The 20704-nt window shown below is 35.0% G+C and overlaps 1 protein-coding gene across 1 annotated transcript; it reads left to right on the top strand.

The window, feature by feature from the left end:
• The first annotated feature begins 11028 nt into the window (after positions 1 to 11028).
• LOC107771044 (uncharacterized) lies at positions 11029 to 20471 on the top strand. Its single transcript, XM_016590374.2, has 18 exons — positions 11029 to 11484; positions 13913 to 14032; positions 14197 to 14325; positions 14419 to 14481; positions 15363 to 15470; positions 16061 to 16138; positions 16825 to 16917; positions 17029 to 17115; positions 17790 to 17891; positions 18049 to 18168; positions 18286 to 18348; positions 18576 to 18709; positions 18868 to 18949; positions 19045 to 19103; positions 19207 to 19252; positions 19613 to 19704; positions 19793 to 19862; positions 19978 to 20471. Exons 1-18 carry the CDS (start codon positions 11239 to 11241, stop codon positions 20047 to 20049), a joined length of 1764 nt encoding a protein of 587 aa, XP_016445860.1. The 5' UTR covers positions 11029 to 11238; the 3' UTR covers positions 20050 to 20471.
• Positions 20472 to 20704: the final 233 nt, after the last annotated feature.

Consider the following 20704-nt stretch of genomic DNA (forward strand, 5'->3'; position numbering starts at 1 on the left):
TCCTCTTGGAATGAGTTAAGTAAAATGTTTCCAGGTGAGGAAGTGTTTACCATATTAGTGGTTTAGGATTTATGACAAAGATTTTGTGCTATCGCATATTGGCATGTTGGGTGCAGTGAGTGGTATGAAATTTGAAAGTAAAGATCAAGGTTGCGGTTCATTGTTGACAAGGATGTCACGAGCTCGGATGAGCAGGAAAGGGATTTGAATGTTTAGAGTAAGCTAGCATTGTCTTCAACGTCACCTAAGATCGGTGTTTTGTGAAAAAGGCTTTGCATCCTGGTTAAGGATTCTTGATTGCTTTTCAGCATTAGTACAGCCGGTGGTATGGATGTACAGATCTGTTATCTGTTACGGAAAGTCGTGGGAGCGTGCCCCACGGGAAGGTTGTATAAGTATGGTATGTAGTCACTTGATTGATTGGAGAATTAAACCAAGTATAAAGATTGTGGTGATATCGTTAATTTGAGAATTGATGCCTGGAGGGCACTCGATTTATTGGGTTGTGGACTGTGGAGGATTACTCCGATTATGATGGTTGTTCTTGTGTGCTATGGAAAAAAGGGGGGTTATTATGGACCTAGTTCGGTACGATCAGAATCGACTTAAGGTCTGTGAATAGATTTAAGTATAAATATGGGCTCTATATCAGGCTGGATGTGTTCATTTCATCATAGCGCTCCTTGTGGAGGAGTATTCGGACATTGGATGTTATTTTGCCGTCGGCTATTTCATGTAATTCTATATTGTGCGTGTGAGTTGTGAACGACTCTATAATTTTCTTATGTGTTGAGGTTTAGCGTAGCGATGTTGTTATGTGAGCAGGATGACTCTTTAGTTTCAGAACATATATCGCACCTCAGTTGTGCTTGAGTTTGTTAGCTTATGGTGCTATATGTCTCCCCAGGGATGGTATTATGCACTTAACGTGCTTGTGACCGATATTCGGTATTTTCGTTGTAATGAGCAATTTAGCTTGGCGTGTGTCTCTTTATGTGAATTTTATGTGTGGATGGGTGGCACACCGCCATGGGTATGTTGTTTGGATCGGGTTGCACGTCGCAACAGTGTGATATTGAGTACAGTTCCCTATATATATTTTTATGTGATTTGATTCCCATTTTTCTGAGGAAAGCTCGTAATAGCTGCGTGAGTTGAGTAGTGCCTTCCAGAGTTTGTTTCCTTATGCATCACATTCAAGTTGGTAGCCTATTGGCATATTGTGGAATCATATGAGAATTTTGGTCATGTCTAGGGCAACTTATTGCCTAAGCAGCTAGTACTGGGTGAGACGAGACTATTGGATCTAGGATCAGTGCGTTCGGATTATAAGAGGTATTATGAGGTTTAGAATGAGGTGAAGGTTATTGTTAGGAGTATAGACTCAATGAATTATTGACTCGGCAGTTGGTTATGAACTTCCGTACATCTCTTCAGTCGTGGCGGTATTGCAAAGGGTCAGAACAGGGCTTAGATATGTCATGAGGTGCATCAGGAGCATCAGATTCGTGGAATTTTGGCTATTATGATCAACAAATGTTATTGTGGTCCTGTGAGTAAAGTGGTTTAAGGTGTGAATTCAGAAAAGGTATGCAATCATGTTTTGGTACAGCGTGTAGTGATTGGTACGGTGTTCATAAGTTGGAAACAGGCCTAGCAGAGAATTCCGGATGTTGGAATTGGGTTCTAAGCTTATTTGCTTGAATGAAAGAGAATATCTTCAGATATGCTCGGACTGAGGTGCTCAACTGAGTTGTGGCAGCACGGGTAGGTGCACAAGGTGCTAAACAATGATTTCAGACAGCTCCAGTGTAGTTCTTAGCACGTTCGAGGATGAATGTATGTTTAAGTAGGAGAGAATGTAATGACCCAACCGCTCATTTTGATCTCTAGCGTGTTGTTTAGTAGTTCGAGGCCATGAGCAGCTTCACTTTAGGTACTATGCGTGGTTAGAATTGAATTTCGGGAAGTTCAGAGTCGATTTGGAAAGAGAATTCTCATTTTTGGAAGCTTTAAGTTGATAGAAGTGACTAAGATTGGATTTTTGAGTAAACGGCCTCGGAATCGGGATTCGAAGGTTTCATCAGGTTCGTATGATGATTTCGGACTTGGGCGTATGTCCGGATCGGATTTTGGAAGACCCAGGAATGTTTCGGTACCTATTGTGGAAGTTAGTATTTTTGGAAGAATTCCATAAGCTTGGGTTGTAGTGCATTTCAGTGTTATCGATGTCCGTTTAGGATTCCGAGTTTGGGAATAGCTCGTATGGTGATTCTGGTGTTGGGAGCTCGATCGGAAGTGAATTCGGAGGTCCGTAGGTCATTTTGGAGTCATTTGGCTAAAGATAGAAATTTGAAAGTATTTGAGAAGTTTGACCGGAAGTGGACCTTTTGATATCGGGGTCGGATTCCGATTCCGAAAGTTGGAGTAAGTCTGCAACATCAAATATGACTTGTGTGCAAAATTTGAGGTCAATCGGATGTGATTTGATAGGTTTCGGCATCGAACGTTGAAGTTTGAATTTCTCAAGTTCATCAAGTTTGATTCGGGGTGTGATTCGTGATTTTAGCATTGTTTGACGTGATATTAGGCCTCAAGCAGGTCCGTATTATGTTATGGGACTAGTTGGTGTGATTGGACGGGGTCCCGAGGGCCTCGGGTGGATTCTGGGTGGTTAACGGATCGAAAAAGGAAGTTGAGGAAGAGCTGAAGCAGCTGAGCATCCGGTGTAACCGCACCTGCGTGAGGAGGGCCGTAGGTGCAAGCCCGTAGGTGCGGGAGATGGCTCGCAGAAGCGGATTGGAGACAGGCTAATGGGGATCGCAGAAGCGAAATAATGTGCGCACCTGCGATAGTGCAGGTGTGATGCCAGTAGCCGCAGAAGCGACCAAGATCGCAGGTGCGGAAGGAGAGCCATAGAAGCGGTAGCGCGGGTGCGACTGCCCGACCGCAGGTGCGAGTGGTCAGGCTAGGTAGTGTGTTTGTTTAAAATGGGGGTTTGGCTCATTTTAACCCCATTTCCTCCATGGGAGCCGATCTTTGGGCGATTTTGGAGCTCCATCTTCATCATCCATGTCAAGGTAAGTGGTTTCTACTAGTTTGAGTTAAATACTTGGATTATATACGGGTTTGAGCATTAAAATGGGTAGAAACTTGGTGGATTTTGACCCCGATTTTGGGCATGAAATTAAGAGTAAATTACATATTTGAGTTCGTGAGGTTATGGGTAAACTTTGTCTTCGAAATTTTTTGGAATCCGGGCACGTTGGCCCGAGGGCGATTTTGTCAACTTTTAGAGCGGAGTTGGGATTTTATATAAATTGAATTGTTATGAATATTAGGGTGTATTTTTATCGGTTTTCCCGTTATTTGATAGTTTTGGAGCGTTGGGGCATTGGTTTGAGTCGTCGGAAGGGCTTGGAAGTCGTTCATTGGACGTCGGAGCGAGGTAAGTCTCCTTTCTAACCTTGTAAGAGGGAATTGTCCTCATAGGTGAAATAATTGGTTATGTGCTTCTAATTGTAGGGGCTACGTACACACGAGGTGACGAGAGTTCATGCGTAGCTACTATTATGTTTATGTCCGGGTAGTCTAGGACCCAAAAACATGCTATACTTGGAATATTTGTAATCTTATTGACAGTCTGAATTGCTTAAATCCCATCGAACTAGTAAATGAACTTCTAAAAAGATTAAACTTCATTTCTTAAATGGTTAAAAGAGAATTGGTTTTTCTTTGGATAATTGTTCCCTGATGACTTCTTGATTGAATGTCTGTGTATGCTTAATCCTAATTTTAGATATACTTATTAGAAGTTCGAACTACACAAAAAATATGCCAACTAAAGACATACATGTCTGAAATTACGCATTCAAACATGTATATGTGCAGTTTGTTAGTCACCAAAATTTGAACTTTAGTTACAGAAGTTTGGAGTTAATTATGACGTGACTAAATATCAAATACTTCGCAATGTTCGACTGCGCCTTAAATAAAGGTCCTCCAAGTAGCTATATGTGCACTTTCCCTGCACTTACACCATGTGAAACCCAAACTACTATCAATGAAACATTTACTGACATTATAAACTTATTTATGACTCGTGGAGAGGTTATCACTTAATTACAATATCATATACAAATCATACCAATTAATAATAGGGTGAAAATCATTTACAATCCTCAAGTTTATTTTGAAATCAAGCTCATCCTCCAACTTTGAACAATTATCATTCTACTCCTCATATCAAAGGTAACTTCTTAAAATGCTTATTTTACTCTCTACAATTTTTATCTCTTATTTTTATTCTTTAATATAATGATATTTTTTAATTTTAATTTATGTTATCGACTTACCTATAGACAAATTAAAAGAACTTTTTCGAAATCAAAAAAGTAAGAAGTAGTAGTCAAGCATATAAGTTAATGATGTTCAATAGTGAAATAAATGAGAAAAAAATATAGAAAAATACAATAAATAATTTACTCGTGTCAGTAATTTTATTAATAACAACCAAAACTCAATCTATTTAAAAATTGAGAATAAAAGAGACTGAACATTTTATAAATTATACAATACTGGTAATAAAAAAATAATGGGCATAAAGTAGAGGTAAATTTTATAATAAATTTGCAAAAATATCTATTTACACTTTACATGAACTTTAATTAAAATTTTAAAAAATCTAGTAATAACAATCAAAACTCAAAAATTATATACACATAGAGAATAATAAAAATAGTAGAACTTAAAATTACATACACAGATCGACATACATTGCAATTTATATAATATTAAAATAATGATAATAATAATAAAGTAGCAAAACATTTTGTAATAAATTCATAATATAATTATTTTATATATAATGTTAGTGAACTTAGATTAAATTATATAATAAAATATAATATTTTAACTTATGAATAAATACCTGCATTAAAAATATCTAAATAATATAAAAAAAGTACTACATATATGGAGAGTTGAAAATATCAAGGGTGAATTAGACATTGCCTAGGATAAAAGGATGAAAATGATACTTGTTCAAAGTTGAAGGATGAGTTTAATTTTTAAAATAAACTTGAAGGAGGTAAATGATTTTCACCCTTAATAATAACTTACAATTGCTATTAAATAATTAACGTGGAAGAGAGAACTGTACATCTCAACTATGTATAAATTCTAGTAAAAGTTCCATTACAACCATAAAAAGTTTCAAAGCTTTAAATTTAAAAATTGAGTTTTACAAAATTATTATTTGTTTGGATTGGGCGTAGTTTCAAACAACTGAGAATATTCTTTGGAGTTTACATCTTGATTTTGAGGGAGTGAAGATTCGAGTTGGTTTTGGTTGAAATTTTACAACTTGTTATGATAGTCATTACGTATTGTATTGTATCGTATTGTTACTTTAAATACGATGTTTATTTTGGTTGTTACTTAAATTTTATTGTATCGTATCGTTAAATCCGTCGTTATGTAACAATGAAGTGTGTCACTTTATGTACGATTTGGTGTGGTTGCATCGTTATCTTGTCTTTTTCTCTCATCTCACCCTTCACTCTTATTAAATAATTTTATTTTATCATTTACCCTACCTTTTAATATAATAAATTTACCCCATATCATATGCAAATTTATTCTTCATATTGCTAGTGTATGATATCATGAAACGACAACAAGCGATACAATCTATCCAAACATTGCATTTATCAAACGATATAATATAGTACAATACAATACAATATGATACATTATGAAACGATGTGCAACAACCATCCAAACAAGCTGTTAGATTGAAACTCGAAGAAGAAGACATAACAACAAGAACAACAACAACAATCCAGTAAAATTTCACTAGTGGGGTCTGAGGAGGATAGTGTGTCCGCAGACCTTACCCCTATCCCGAAAGAGTAGAGAGGTTGTTTCCGAAAGACCCTCGAGGATTAAAAAAATAAGGGTTCCATTTCTGGCAGGGATTTGCTAAGATGGTAATTTTTTCATGGCTACAATTGAAATATTCATTTTATCTATATTATATTAAAAGCACGAAGGCCATTAGCGAAATGTCGTTCGCCTTTTATACCCTTTAAAATATACAATTCACATGGGACAATATAGTAATTTAAGTTATTCATTAATACTTAAAAATATTCATTTACTTAATTTTGTATTATTTTGGTATATTTTGCTAGAATTAATTGTTAGTAAATTTTGCCTTAATTATTTGGTATAACTTTTCTTCACGTTTCTCACAAAAGGAAAGTTAATAAATCAATTTTTCTTCAAGTTTCTTAAACAAGGAAAGTTAATAAATAAATAAAAAAATTCCTAACTTTCGCTACTTGGTTTTTTTTTTTGAAAAAAAAACGGAAAGATACACTTGGTTCACTTTCATTAAATAACCGTATGTCTATTGGAGTTGGTTAAATTCCCTTTATTCTTTGGAGTAGTAAATAATTGGTAATTTTCTTGTACACTAGAAAAGTTAATAACTTTTTTTCCTTAACTATTAGTGCTTCGTTCTAACCTCAACAAATGACATTATTTGTTAAACTATCTAAACTAGAAAATTTTGTAGTATTAGATTCTCCACGAGCATATTATTCCTTTCATGTGTCAAATTGTGTCTATAAAAGAAGTTATATTGTCACAATTTAATCGTCAAACTTCGCCATATTCCAACATCGTGATTGCAGGTTTTGTTTCTTTTACTAATATCAACATCTTTTGCTACTTCGTATTTTGCAAGCACATTTACATGCATCAATTGTTAATGTTGCATCGAGAATTTATCTTTAGTGTTGCATGAAGAAATTTTTACTATATAATTTTTTGTTTCATGTTTTAGACGTGGCTAATTTCACCTCTCACGTAATTTATAAATTTAATACTGGTTATTGAATAATTGCAATTCATCGTAGAAATTGGTTAGACATTCGACCTAAGTTTTATTACTTAAATATTAGTAATTTTTTCTTTGTTGTATAATTAATAATACTTATTGTTATGCAACCTCAAGTTGCTTGTTTTAAAAAAAATTAAAAATTAGACTATCTCATTTAATTTTGTGTAATATTAATACAACATGATTTATAATTATGTTATTTGCAATTGCCATGCTTGATTCACTCAGGTTTCACCAATTACATCCGTTCAGGTAAATAATCTTCCTTATATCATTAAAAAAATCAATTATGGATTTAGTCACTTTGATAACTTATAAAACTCTTACGCATGCTTTATTTTAGGTACACCTGTAATGGTCAGTGAAAAAGAATTGTCAGACCAATGTGTCCCAATTAATAGTGTAAGAGTATCTTCTTTATGTTGGGTAATACGAGTCTTAGTGTTTAGGAGTGGAATAGTAACAAAGTTCAACAATAAGACAAATCAAGGCACCCGAAAAAATTGTGACATTAGTTGATAAAGAGGTAAATATTATTTTATATAAGTAATTTATTTCATGTCTTTTGATATTAGTTTTAACCATCAGATTAAACTTAAAGTGGAACTTTTTACAGGGAACAAAAATTTACGCTACACTTTTTAGTGGTTATATTGAGAAGTGGAAAGAACATTTACACAAAACAAGATCGGTTACATCATAAACGGAGGCATTAATAGTGTTAATCCTAATTTTCAATCAGTGCACAAGGAGCTTGAGATTAGATTTAAGGAGAATACTTTTGTTGAAGAAAGCAACAATCGCTTTTCGACCATTGGTTTTTCAAATAATTTTATTTCATTCGATGAGGCATCAAACTGCACCAATGGAACAATTTTTGGTAAGTTCTTTAAATTTCATCCAGTAATCTTTCACTAAATATATAAATAATATTTTACTTCTATTCGCCTTATTAATTTTTTAGTAACATACATATATTTGTTTTAATATTCTTTTTAGATATAGTTGGAATTTTAGTGGATGTTAAACCCTCAATGGGAGAAGATGCAAAGAAACGAAGAGAGATAGTGCTTATCAACGAAATGTAAGTTAGAAGTTTTAGTTTAAAATGTTAAATATTTCTTCGTAATTAATATGTTTAATTATAAATTCAGGGTTGATAGAAAGACTATAATAATATGTTAATATTTTCTTTTTTATGAAATCTCCTCAACTATGCACAAATTAAGTATACATATTATATATGAATTTTACATATATTATAACTATATATTATATTTATTTTATAGATTCTGAACTGTTTCGCTGAATGCGTCGACAATACCATTTTATATTAGAGGTGCCTTCCTCTAGAGGTGCCTTCCTCTTATCAGTAACAATTAAAGCAACATTCTTCCTAGCGCACATCAACATTCTTCGACAAATGACAGAGGATAAGCAATAGTCCAGCTAATGGGTCCAGTAACTTCACCACATCCAAGCTTCATTGTAACACTCAATTTAATATCTACATAACTTTTTTGCATCATCAATTGCTATTAAACTTAATTCATTCTTATTCAATTTCATATACACTATTTTGGCAGCTTACCATTTAAATGTTTGTTGCATCATCAATTACCTTTATACTTAATTCTTTCTTATTCTACCTATTAAAATATGTTCTTTTGTGCATAACGCATAATACACGTGCAACGCACGTACACTAATTCTAGTTATATTAAAAGCACGAAGGCCCTTAGCGAAATGTCGTTCGCCTTTTATACCCTTTATAATCTGACTTCACACTGGACAAAATAGACATTTAAATATTTTCCTAATATTTAGGATTTCCTACGTAAGGGAAGATCTAATAACCAAAGCTAATTTTTTCCTAAATATTAGGAAAATAATTATTGCCTAATAACTAAAATTTTGAATTCAAGTTATTCAATTATGATTTTGTTCCTTTAAAAGTTGAATTCAAGTATGTATATTTTTATTCAGTAAAAAACGACAATCTAATAAAAAACTCGTTTGGGAGAAAGAAACTACAATAAAAAGGAGAACACTTCAAAAAGCTATGTTTTCTGATTGAAACAGCTATTGAAGTCACAACCGTCCTATTTTTTGATATTTATGCTACTTCAAATTGTTTGGATGAACTCGTGAAGATCATCAAGTGCAAAAATCAACGAAAGAAAATTGCCATAGGGTTTTATAAGTTACTATCTAATCCTTATGCATCTTCTGTATTTTAGATTATGGTATCATGAGTTTGGGATTTTATCGAAGCGAACACCGCCACACATAGTTTTAATAAGTTTTTATTTTTAATTTTATTTTATGTTCCTCGTTCCTCAGAATCTATGTTTTGCAGCATTATATATGCCTTTTTTTTTGAAATTTACCAGATTTTGTTTATTAAAACGACTTAAAATTACATAGTAGAATGACAGTAGCACATAATTGCCAGACACAATTATCTGATATTTAGTCAATTTTATATACTCCTCTTTGTTTAGTAGGATCATCACCTTTAAGCACAGTAAATTAAGTTAAATCTTAATTTCAAAAGTTTAATTCTACTTATATAAATATTTTTGAGACATTGATAAATTGAAGTATGTCAAAGCACGAAGTCCCTAACGAAATATCGTTTACTTTTTTTTACACTTTTAAAATAGATTTCACATCGGACAAAAGTAACTTTTAATTATTTTTCTAATATTTAAAAGCTTAAAATCAATTAAAATTTTGCTTATTACATTATTTCTTATTTGAATTAGTTCCTAATATTTAGGATTATAACATCAATAAATATTTACCTTATATAAATCGCTAAACATGAATTATTTAGAATGTTAAGGTCTTCAAGTTAGACATCAATTAGAACTCGAATAAAATTCCGCCACAATTTTCCTCTTCGTTGAAAACAAAACCCAAAACTATCTTGTAAATGTAACACGTAGAAATTTTTTACTAAATGATTTTAAGTATTAATCACAACTCTATTTAAGTTCTTATTTAAATTTTCATAATTTTTTTTCTTTTTGCATTCACTTCCAAAAAATGATAATTTTCTATATTTTTTTTATAAACATTAAGTTATTTATTGTACAATATTAATCGATATTAGTCACTTTTAAGAGTTCAAGAATTAACCCAAATAGTCGTCCACCCTACCACTTAAACTAAAAATAGTCGGTAAATATATAATATATGCATTATATGTGTAATCAACGTATAATATATATATATATATATATAACTAAAAAAATAATAATAATTAATATAGCCGGCTATTCGTGTAAAGATCCACTTAGCTTGCATTGTCACTCAACAATTTTTTTCTAAAAACTACATAGCCAACTTCTTCCTTCAAATCTCTAAAGGACCGAAATTAATGCCGGATAAAAAAGATTTCGGTTATAGTTTTCCGTGTGATGACCTACTTGTGATATTTCGGCATGGAAATGATTCAATCTTTTTTTGTGTGTGTTATTTGACAAATCTATGAAGAATTGTGATAAAAATGTTTTTGTGTTACTTTTTTATTTTTAGTATTAAATCATACAAATAATAATTTTCACAAGATATTCTCATAAAAGTTTTCACAAATCATAATAAGGTATCAGAGAACCTTTACGGGACATAATTTCTTCCTTCGTTAAACTAGCTAAGGACCAACATTCATTGTTAGGAACTTTAACTTTTTTCATAATACAAATATATTATTTAATAATATTGATCTAATTTTTATAATTATGTATTAATTGATATAGGTATACGATCATTTTTTGGAAGTGAATGATATATAAAGTATAGATTCTGACCATATATATAATAACTTTTGTTACTTTTTGTACATACAACAATAACAACAACAACCCAGTATAATCCCACTTAGTGGGGTCTGGGGAGGGTAGTGTGTAGAGAGACTGTTTTCAAATAGACCCCCGACATCATTTCCTCCAAGAACTTCCCACGTTGCTCTTGGGGAGACTCAAACTCACAACCTCTCGGTTAGAAGTGGGGGTTGCTTACCATCAGAGCAACCCTCTTGTTAGTGATAAAACCTAGTTAAACCGGGTAAATATTATTCTATTTTTGTATAGTGGAAAACCCCCTTATTAAATGTAAGCCCAAGGCTAGACAAAGCGGTCAGCCCAACTATATCTCTCTCAAAGGTTCAGCCCAACTATCACTGGCAACGATTCTGATATTTTCTCCTTTCGCTCTTCTTTCTCCTCCGACTACGTCCATATTTCTCCCTCTCCCCTTTCTCGTACAACGGCACCGGAATAATTTCATAACTTAAATCTACTTTAACCCAAAACAGCCGGGAAAGTATGCCGGTTGAAGTATCAAACAGAGTAGCTGAAACTCTTGGTTATCCAAACGGCGATTTGAGACCTCAAAACCCTAACGCCGCCTCTAAGAAATCGAAGGAAAGCGAGAGGCGCCGTAGGCGGAGGAAGCAGAAGAAGAACAAGGCGGCGTCTCAAGTCGCCAATGGAGAAGATAGTGATAACGCTGCCGGAGACGCAAATGGCGGCGCTGAGGATAGCGCTAAGGAAAATTCCGATCCTCAGAAGGTATTTTATGGTGATCCTTAATGTAATATTTTACGGTGTTCTGGTTTTGTTGGTGAACTTAGTCCAAGAAATAATATTTTACGGTGTTCTGGTTTTGTTGGTGAACTTAGTCCAAGAAAAAATATAAGTACAGATGATAATTATAGGAACAAAGAAATTCGAAAAACTGCGATTAAAGGAAAGGTAAGAAGCTGAAACATGTAAATCAATTTGAAAAACTGATTTTAGACGTTTGACTATGTGCAGGGAGATCCAAATAGGAGTTTCCAATTCAGACTTAGTACTAGTTTCTGATGCTAACTTTCTAATTTTCTATTTTAATCAATAACAAGCTCATTATAATATTCCTTTATTTACTGTTAAGTACCTTCGCTTTCTAGATAGAGCCTCTATGGGTGGTAAGGTATATGCCTTAGTGCCTGCACATGGAAGAGTCTGCTAAGCAAGATCAAGTTTGCACCTATTTTTTGGGTTTAAATGCACCTCAATCAAGCATTTAACACCACTTTATTGCATAATAATAGTTGGCAACCATAACCTTTTATCTTTCAGTAGTAAGTAATATACGTGGGCTACCTTCTACTGTATTATAGATACATATTGAAGATTTGAGATCAATTAGTTTGATAGAGTTATTGCTTCAATACAGAAATTAGAGAACCTTTTCTTAGTTAAAAAATTTGGGAGCGTGAAAGATTTGTTGTGGAAGAAATTTATTCCCAGTTGCCTCGGAGGCAGAGTTACTCGATACCGGTGTGGTGGAGGTAGCAGGTACCCAGTGCAATGGTCGTGGTGCACGAAAGATGGCCCCAACACCACCATTATTAAATAATAAATAAATATTGATGTGGAAGAAATTAGGTTATGCCCTTATAAGAATTTGACATTAGACTATCTGTCCCGGCTCCCTTTTTGAGAAAAAAGATTCAGTCTAAAACTTGTTCTTTCACGGGACTGCTGGATTGAAAATATGCACCTTTGTGATTGTTGGTCTTTTGACATATTTATGTCCTTGCTGTAAAAGGTGATGGATAGTTCTGATTACCGTTTTGCAAATGATATGAGCGAAATCATTTGTTTTTAGAAGCCATAGGTGAAGTGCTACTTGTTATCAATGTTTTGGAGAGTGAGAAGCGAAAAAAGTGACGAGGCCTCGCTTCTCCAAAGCGTGAATGCTTTTTTTCATGTCATGCACAATTTAATACATAAATAAAAATATTAAATAGGCTTTAGATAAATGACCAAGAACTCAATAAAAAAACCAAAACAACTAAAACAGAGAAAAAAACCAGAACAGTCAAGCTGGATCTTTATTTTGGGCTTGATGTCATTGAATAATAAGATAGAATTTACTACAATCACACAAAATAAAATAAAAACAGAACAGTTAAAACAGAGAGAAAAACCAGAACAGTCAACAGAACAGAGATTAACAAAAAAATAGAGCAGAAGCAAGCAGAACATAGAAAACAGAGAGAAATGAACTGAAAAAAATAGAAAAGAAGAAGAGAAAAAAGAGGAGAAGAGAAAATTGGAGAGGAGTCAAGAGGAAGCAGGTGAGAAGAGAAACTTACCTTGAGAGAAGTCGCAACAATCAAGAGAAGAGGAGAAGTCGCAACAGTCAAGAGTGGAGGAGGAGAATTCGCAAGGTTTGCAGCAGTCACTCGAAGCAGATGTTTTGGAAGAAAAGTCGCGTAAGAGTGTATTTGCAATTTTTTTTTTTAAAAATCCCTAGGTAGTCGTTGACCTCGCTTAAGCGAGCTTTTCTCTTGCGCCTTGCTTCTCGCTTTTTTGCCTGAAGCGTGCCCTTTTTATCTTATGTCTCGCTTTAGGGCAGAAAAGCACAAGTCTTGCGCCTTGCCTTGCTTCTGCGCTTTAAGCGCATTTTTGTTATAACCTTTGGATTTTAGTAGTATGCTTTCATATACTAAAGTGTAATAAGGATATTTTGACTATTATATTTGCATCGTCTAATGTGTATAAAATAGTTGGCAATTGGTGAATTTCCGAGCTTCAGCGAGTAATTAGAAAATTCTGCTCATCTATTTGTCTCTGAAAAGGATACTGATCTGATATAGATGACCACCAGGATTACTTGGTTCACTGCCTCCTTTTTGATGTCAATCTTTTCCAAAGAGATTATTGTTATATCTGTAGAAATATCGAACCTTCTAGAACTTTTTGCTGCTAAATTGCAGAAATGGGTGTTTTATTCTTTATTCGATCATGTGTTTTTGAAGCTTCACCTTTGAAATGTGCAGCACTGAATGTAAAAGAATATTCTGGAAGCAGCAGAAACTTGGTCCATGTCTCAAAAAGCACCTTTTCCTGTTGGTTTTATTGTGTTATTGAACATATTCTTACCACTATAAGAAAAGTGTATTTACCTAAACATTCGATGTTGACCTTACTCCCTGGTTTTCTACAGTCTTTGGAGCAAGTTGAAGTGGAGTATGTACCAGAGAAGGCTGAATTAGATGGTGAGTTCGATGAGGAATTCAGGAAGGTTTTTGAGAGATTTACTTTCACGGATGCTGCTGGTTCCGAGGTAAATGGAACTTTGTTCTGATGTTTTGAGTGTAGCTGGACTTAGATTAGGGATTTTCTGTTGTTGGTCTCTTGTCACGTGTCAAAGTGTAGAAATGTATTAGGTGGTGGTCATTTTCCACTGAAGCCAGTTTGCCTAATTTCATTTCATTTGAAACTCCTCAGGAGAATGAAAAAAAGGATGAAACTGCTGTGGATGGAGCCTCCAAGAAAAAGGCTGATTCTGATTCTGAGGACGACGAACAGGATGACGCACAGCTAAAGGAGAAGGGCATCTCTAACAAAAAGAAAAAAGTTAGATTTTCAGCATTCTTTGTTCATATTTCTTGTTACTTCTAAGTTGTTTACCTTCAGTAGGCCCCACACTGAATTGCTTGTTCATTTCAGCTTCAGCGTAGGATGAAGATTGCAGAACTGAAACAAATCTCTATGAAGCCTGATGTCGTTGAGGTATGGAAGGCTTTTGTTTCATTGTTATTAACTGGACATATATTCTCCATGCAGTTTTGCGTACTTTTAGCCTGTGTATTTGTCTTGTCATGAGCCCAAAATGAGTTATTAACTATTATTCCTTGAATAAATGTCTACATTGTCATTTTCTGTATGTCGTTCTGTTCATTCTTTTGTGATTATGCCCTTCCCTTCCTAAGCTCTTTGAATTTTCTTTGCTTGCCTTTTCAATTTGCTTTCTGGTTGTGTCAATTGTTATGGTTTGAATCATTTGTTAAGTATGACTTTATGAGGATTCAGACATTAATTTGTTTTAAGGATATAGTATTATCACCTATCAAAAGAAGGTATTAATGTCCTTTTTATTTGCATCTCTAGTTTGGGCTAGCGTGGAAGAATATTTTTCTGCTGTTTCTTTGTCTTATGTGCTACCTTCTTTTCTGCTCACTTGTTCACAAAAGGCAAAGTGCCCCCATGTAAACTGCCAGATTGCGAATATTTTGAACTGTTATCTTTGCAGATCAAGTTGGAGGGTCAGCGTGACCCTAAGATAAAACTACATAATAACCTTCGGTTCTTTCTTTTTGTCATCACGCAAATCATCATCTTTTTCTTTTACTGGAAGTATATTTTGCATGATGGTCACACAGGTTTTGGTTATACTTTTTTGATAGTATGACATCGTTGGTGTGATAAAATGTCTGGTTTCTTATTTGTACGAGAATTTATCTTGTTTATATTTAACTTGTATATAATATAAGTTATCTTACTTTTAGTTATTTATATACGAGATAACTGCTAGTTATTGATGTCTAGACTCTGGATTTTGTTTCTAAGTGTAGCTTACTTTCCCTTGGTACTGATTATATATATTTGTTTAGGTGTGGGATGCTACTGCAGCAGATCCTAAGCTCTTGGTATTTCTGAAATCTTATCGAAATACTGTTCCTGTTCCAAGGCACTGGTGTCAGAAACGGAAATTTTTGCAGGTTAGTCATCGCAATGGTACATATATTGCAAGGTTAATAATAGTGAGGAATAATTTATACCCCTTGCTCCGCATGTATCTAGTTAAAATAGAATTGGTTGATAGGAAACAAGGTTTAGTTTACGAAGGGGCTCATAGAAGATAAATGAGGTTTGTCTTATATGTATATACATGTGGTTCTTGCAGGAGAGCGGCTGTGACACTGGTGGAGCCTCAAACATGTAGGTGTTTGGCAAGGAGAATCCTTGCATGATATCTGTTTCTATATATATTTTAGTGGGTTGGGATAAATGCATTTGTCTGTTTGGTGTCTATGGTGCTGTGGATTCACTTTGTCTTATCTGTTTGAAACGACGGGCTGCTCTCAAGCATGCATCTTAAAGTTTGAGTGACTAATATTTTTCAACTATCCGAATTCTTGTAGTTTCAGCTGTCTTTGCATTATTTGTCTGCTCAAAGTTAGATTTTCTGTTATGATGGGATCTGCCAGTACAGTAGTATAGTCATATAAGCTGCTCATAGTATGTCGATACAGTTATCTTAGTCTCTCTTTTAGTAGCTTTTATCTCACTGACATTGAATTTTTTTCAGGGGAAGCGTGGAATTGAGAAACAACCATTTCAACTTCCTGACTTTATAGCTGCAACAGGAATTGAGAAAATTAGACAAGTATGATTACTCTGTCCAACTTTAGCTTTCTTTCCAGATGGCTTTGTTAAATAGGAATGTGTTGAATAAATGATTCTCAAGTAGATGCTTTGATTGTTCTCAAATATGATCAACTACAAAAATACGTGCATTAAGAAATGGAGGTTTCTCATTCTGACGACAGAAAAATGAGAAGCAGGCTGGTCTTTTATCATAGTAGTAAAGTAATGATTATAATTAAAATGAAGCAAAAGTTTCGAGTAAAACTCCTTGATGCTTTCTCATTTTAAGTTATCTTGAGATGAGCCTAAGTGACCCTGTTCTTTTAATGGAAGCAAACACTTGGCCTTTTTTTTGGGGGGGGGGGGGTCAGAAGGTCTTACGCCTCCTATATCTTGAAAGAACACAAAAGATCCATCAGTGAGGCAATTTTGATTACAATATTCTTCTTACACCAAAAAGGACTTTTAAAACACCTAGACTTCACATGCAAAATGTGTTCTTTCCTGCGGTTGACCCTTTAGCAGTTCTAAACTTCTAATTGCAAAGCAGACTATCGTAAAACTATTTACCTGGAGTAAGATGCTGAGTTTAGGAATCAGTTGTGTGAAAACTTATTGAATTATGATACCTTTCTGTGAGCGTATGTAGTTTTCTCTGGTTTCCTTGCGCTGTTTGAGTATATCTTATTTACTCTTTTTCTGCAGGCTTATATTGAAAAGGAGGACAGTAAGAAGCTTAAACAAAAGCAGCGGGAAAGGATGCAGCCAAAAATGGGGAAGATGGATATCGATTATCAGGTTTTTACATAGCCTCTGTTTCCTCAATAATATTGACCTTTTAAATACTTATGAACTACTAGTTAAATGTTTATGTTTCTGAGGCTTACTGCTCTGGATTATTCTTCACAGGTTCTCCATGATGCCTTTTTTAAGTATCAGACTAAACCGAAGTTGACACATCATGGCGATCTGTATTATGAAGGGAAGGAGTTTGAGGTACAAATAGCCATTGTCATTGTTCATCAAACTTATGCTCTTTCATGTCTAGCTTTTCATGCTAATTTTGACCATTCTCAGCATTGCTCATATATTTCATCAATCCTGGGAATAGCAATGGCAGTCTTTTTGTTGTTATCTCATATGACCGAACTGGGGTGATTTGGATAGAATTGCCCAACTTGGAGATGTGTTTCACCTTATGTGTTGATTTGATCTTTGATTGTGTTGGGCTGTATGAGGGCTAATTCTTTACAGTGTTATCAAAGCCGAAAAGCGCAAAAAAGCTTTTAGGTCCATTGGGGCTTTAAGCGCAAATAAAGCGTGGGCTTTAATGAAAAAAGGCGTAACGGGAGAAAAAGTAAAAATATGCATTTAGTCCAAGACTAATGATTATAAGCATGAATAACAAATATATGGACAAAGAAATTGAAAAAAAAATTCACGATGAAGTGAAATATCAATTGTTTAAGGTCGCATTTTCAGGATTACACTCCTTGCAAGGAAAAGTATGCCTTAGAGCTTTGATGTGACACTAAAGCGCCCACAAAGCGAGGCGAAGCGCTCAACGTGTTTTGAGCCTCGCTTCAGGGCTTAAGCGCTCCTTTGACAACACTGATTCTTTATTAATATGCTCTTTTGTCTGTTAACCACCATTTGATTTTGACGCGCAGGTCAAGTTGAGGGAAATGAAACCTGGAATGTTGTCTCATGAACTGAAAGAGGCCCTTGGTATGCCTGAAGGTGCTCCTCCTCCTTGGCTCATCAATATGCAGGTTAGCTAATAAAACTACTTGCTACTTTCAACAAAAGAAAACCCTTAAAACTAATTGTTTTTATTGGAAGAGATCATTTTGTTCCCCCGTGTTCTGTTTTATTACTAGAATGAGTTCCATTGCTGATGTGGTCTTAAACCTCCAATTTTCTGTGCAGAGATACGGTCCTCCACCCTCTTATCCTCAGCTGAAAATCCCTGGACTCAATGCTCCTATTCCACCAGGAGCCAAGTTTGGCTATCAGCCGGGAGGTTGGGGTAAACCACCTGTTGATGAAGTAGGTTTTACAACCTTTTAAGTATATTAGAGTTTTTTTATATTCTCTTTCAGTTTACTGCAATAAAATTTCTTCTTATTTTGAGTTTTAACCTTTCTTCCCTTCTATTTGACATAGTTCGGACGCCCTTTATATGGAGATGTCTTTGGTGTGTTGCAACAAGACCAGCCTAATTATGAGGTATGTTGTGTTATTTTTTTGCTTGGTATGCTGCCATATTTCAGAATGGTTAAATAAAGAATTCTTAAACTAACTTTATTTGGTAACCTTGCAAAGGTGTCCCACTAATGATGTTTTAATGCTGTTATTAAATTCATGTATGTGGTCTTGTAGTTGGTGCCACAAAAGCTTGTGTGTCACTTTTCCTGTGTGGTGTCTAAGTAAATCGTGCCGATCTTCATGTGTAGGATGAACCTGTTGACAAGACTAAGCATTGGGGTGACTTGGAGGAGGAGGAAGAAGAGGAGGAAGAAGAAGAGGAAGAAGAGATGGAGGAAGAGGAGCTGGAGGATGGTATTCAGTCAGTGGACAGCCTTTCAAGGTATTGCACTTGATCCATACCTTTAATACCCATTATCTATCAGAAATCTTGAAGTAGCTTGACATTGTCCTAGCTTTTAATTCCCTTCACTAGTTTATTCATTCTCTCTAGGATCCATTTGAGGCTTTTTTCTCAATGTATTTTTGTTTTTGGTGTAGTACTCCTACTGGAGTTGAGACTCCTGATGTTATTGACCTTCGCAAGCAGCAGAGGAAGGAGCCCGAGAAGCCCCTCTACCAGGTAATTGGACCAACTTTGACTTCCAGTTCTTGCGTTTCGCCTGATTACTTTTTCCTCCTTGTAAGGAAACTCATTACATCTCTTCTTCTATTAAGGTGCTTGAAGAAAAAGAAGAAAAGATAGCTCCTGGAACGCTTCTTGGAACAACCCATACGTAAGTAATCTACCTACCTTTCTATACTCCCACAAATAGTGTTGAGCATTAACATTTAGCCCTTTCCACCACTGTGTAACTGATTTGTGCTCTCATCCTACAGGTATGTGATCAACACTGGTACTCAAGACAAGACTGGTGCCAAAAGGGTAAGGGAATCTTTCTGTGCTGTGTCCCCCGTGTTCAAATGCAAGTTTACCTTCTTGTTGGGTTTTATTTATGAACAATTAATGCTGAAATCTTAACAGAATACAAGATCTCAGTTTTCTCAAAGCCCTATTGATGGGGCAATTGGATAAAACATAATAGGGCAAAATTTTCAACTTTGTTTTCTTAGTAATTGGGCCCTAATGGAAAATCACGTAATCAAAGACAAGGGCGAAGTACCACCACCAAAAGTCTTGTTTCTTTTTGACTAATCTTATTCAATACGTCAATTTCATTTGTACGCATTTAGGCGAGGCACTAGATTAGAAGTTGAGGCTAATTGCTTGAAATGTTCACTGCAGGTTGATCTGCTCAAAGGTCAGAAGTCAGATAGAGTTGATGTCACATTGGCACCTGAAGAGTTGGAACTCATGGACAATGTCTTACCAGCCAAGTAAGTAGCGATTCTTTTAATACTTTCTAATTAGAGGCTTCTACATGTTAGTTTAAGTTTTTCTAAAACATTCTTGTGCTTTTTATAGATATGAGGAAGCTAGAGAGGAAGAGAAGCTTCGTAGCCAGCGTGAAGATTTCAGTGACATGGTAGCAGAGGTGTGTGGTTATTTAGTCTCTTCCTCTTCATTCTATCTTTCCGCACCCACCATATGTTTCTTGGAATTATTGGTTTTTGAGGAGCATCTGTACTAATGAGATGAAATTATTGCAGAACGAGAAGAAGAGGAAACGTAAAATGCAGGAAAAGGAAGGCAAGTCCAAAAAGAAGGACTTCAAGTTTTGAGGTGGTTTTGGGTTTATATAATGTACCATCTAGTTACTTTAGGGCTGCAGTATTTCCAGCTAAGGGGCATCCCGTCTTGAAGGAATAGCATTAGTTGGCCAATTTGCAGTTTTTGCACTACGAGAGATCTGTATGCTGTAGTGAAGTATTTTCCATGCGTTTAAGCACAGGAAATGCTGTATGATAACTTGATCCTGTCAATGTGAATCTTAGTTTATGGCGCTCTCATTTCACTTCTGCATGCTGTCGTTGACGGTTTATACGCAACTGTAAGGTTGTTCAGCTGTACCTGAACATTGAAAAACTCTCTTGCTCTAGTTCAAATATGTGCAACTTGATTGTAATTTTAGTTTTAGTTCCAATATAGATGTTACGTAAATGTACGACTATTACTTGAGAAGTCATTAAGCTTTGCTGTTTCCCGTGTCTGTCCCTTCATCTGCGCTGGCATTAATTCTCAAGTCTCCGTATCGTACAGTTGTGCCCATTTTGCTACCGGGCTGCACCATTACAATATTACATTTACTAGCTGTTTTCACGTCTTACAAGATATTTTCTTTTTAGGTCATTTTAATTCTTCATGTATAATACTAGGGTAAGAGTAGAGGTGTTCACGGTTCGGTTTGATTGGTTTTTGATTAAAATCAAAACCAAA

Source organism: Nicotiana tabacum, chromosome 3 (genome assembly GCF_000715075.1).
Source record: "Nicotiana tabacum cultivar K326 chromosome 3, ASM71507v2, whole genome shotgun sequence".
NCBI classification, from domain to species: Eukaryota; Viridiplantae; Streptophyta; class Magnoliopsida; order Solanales; family Solanaceae; genus Nicotiana; species Nicotiana tabacum.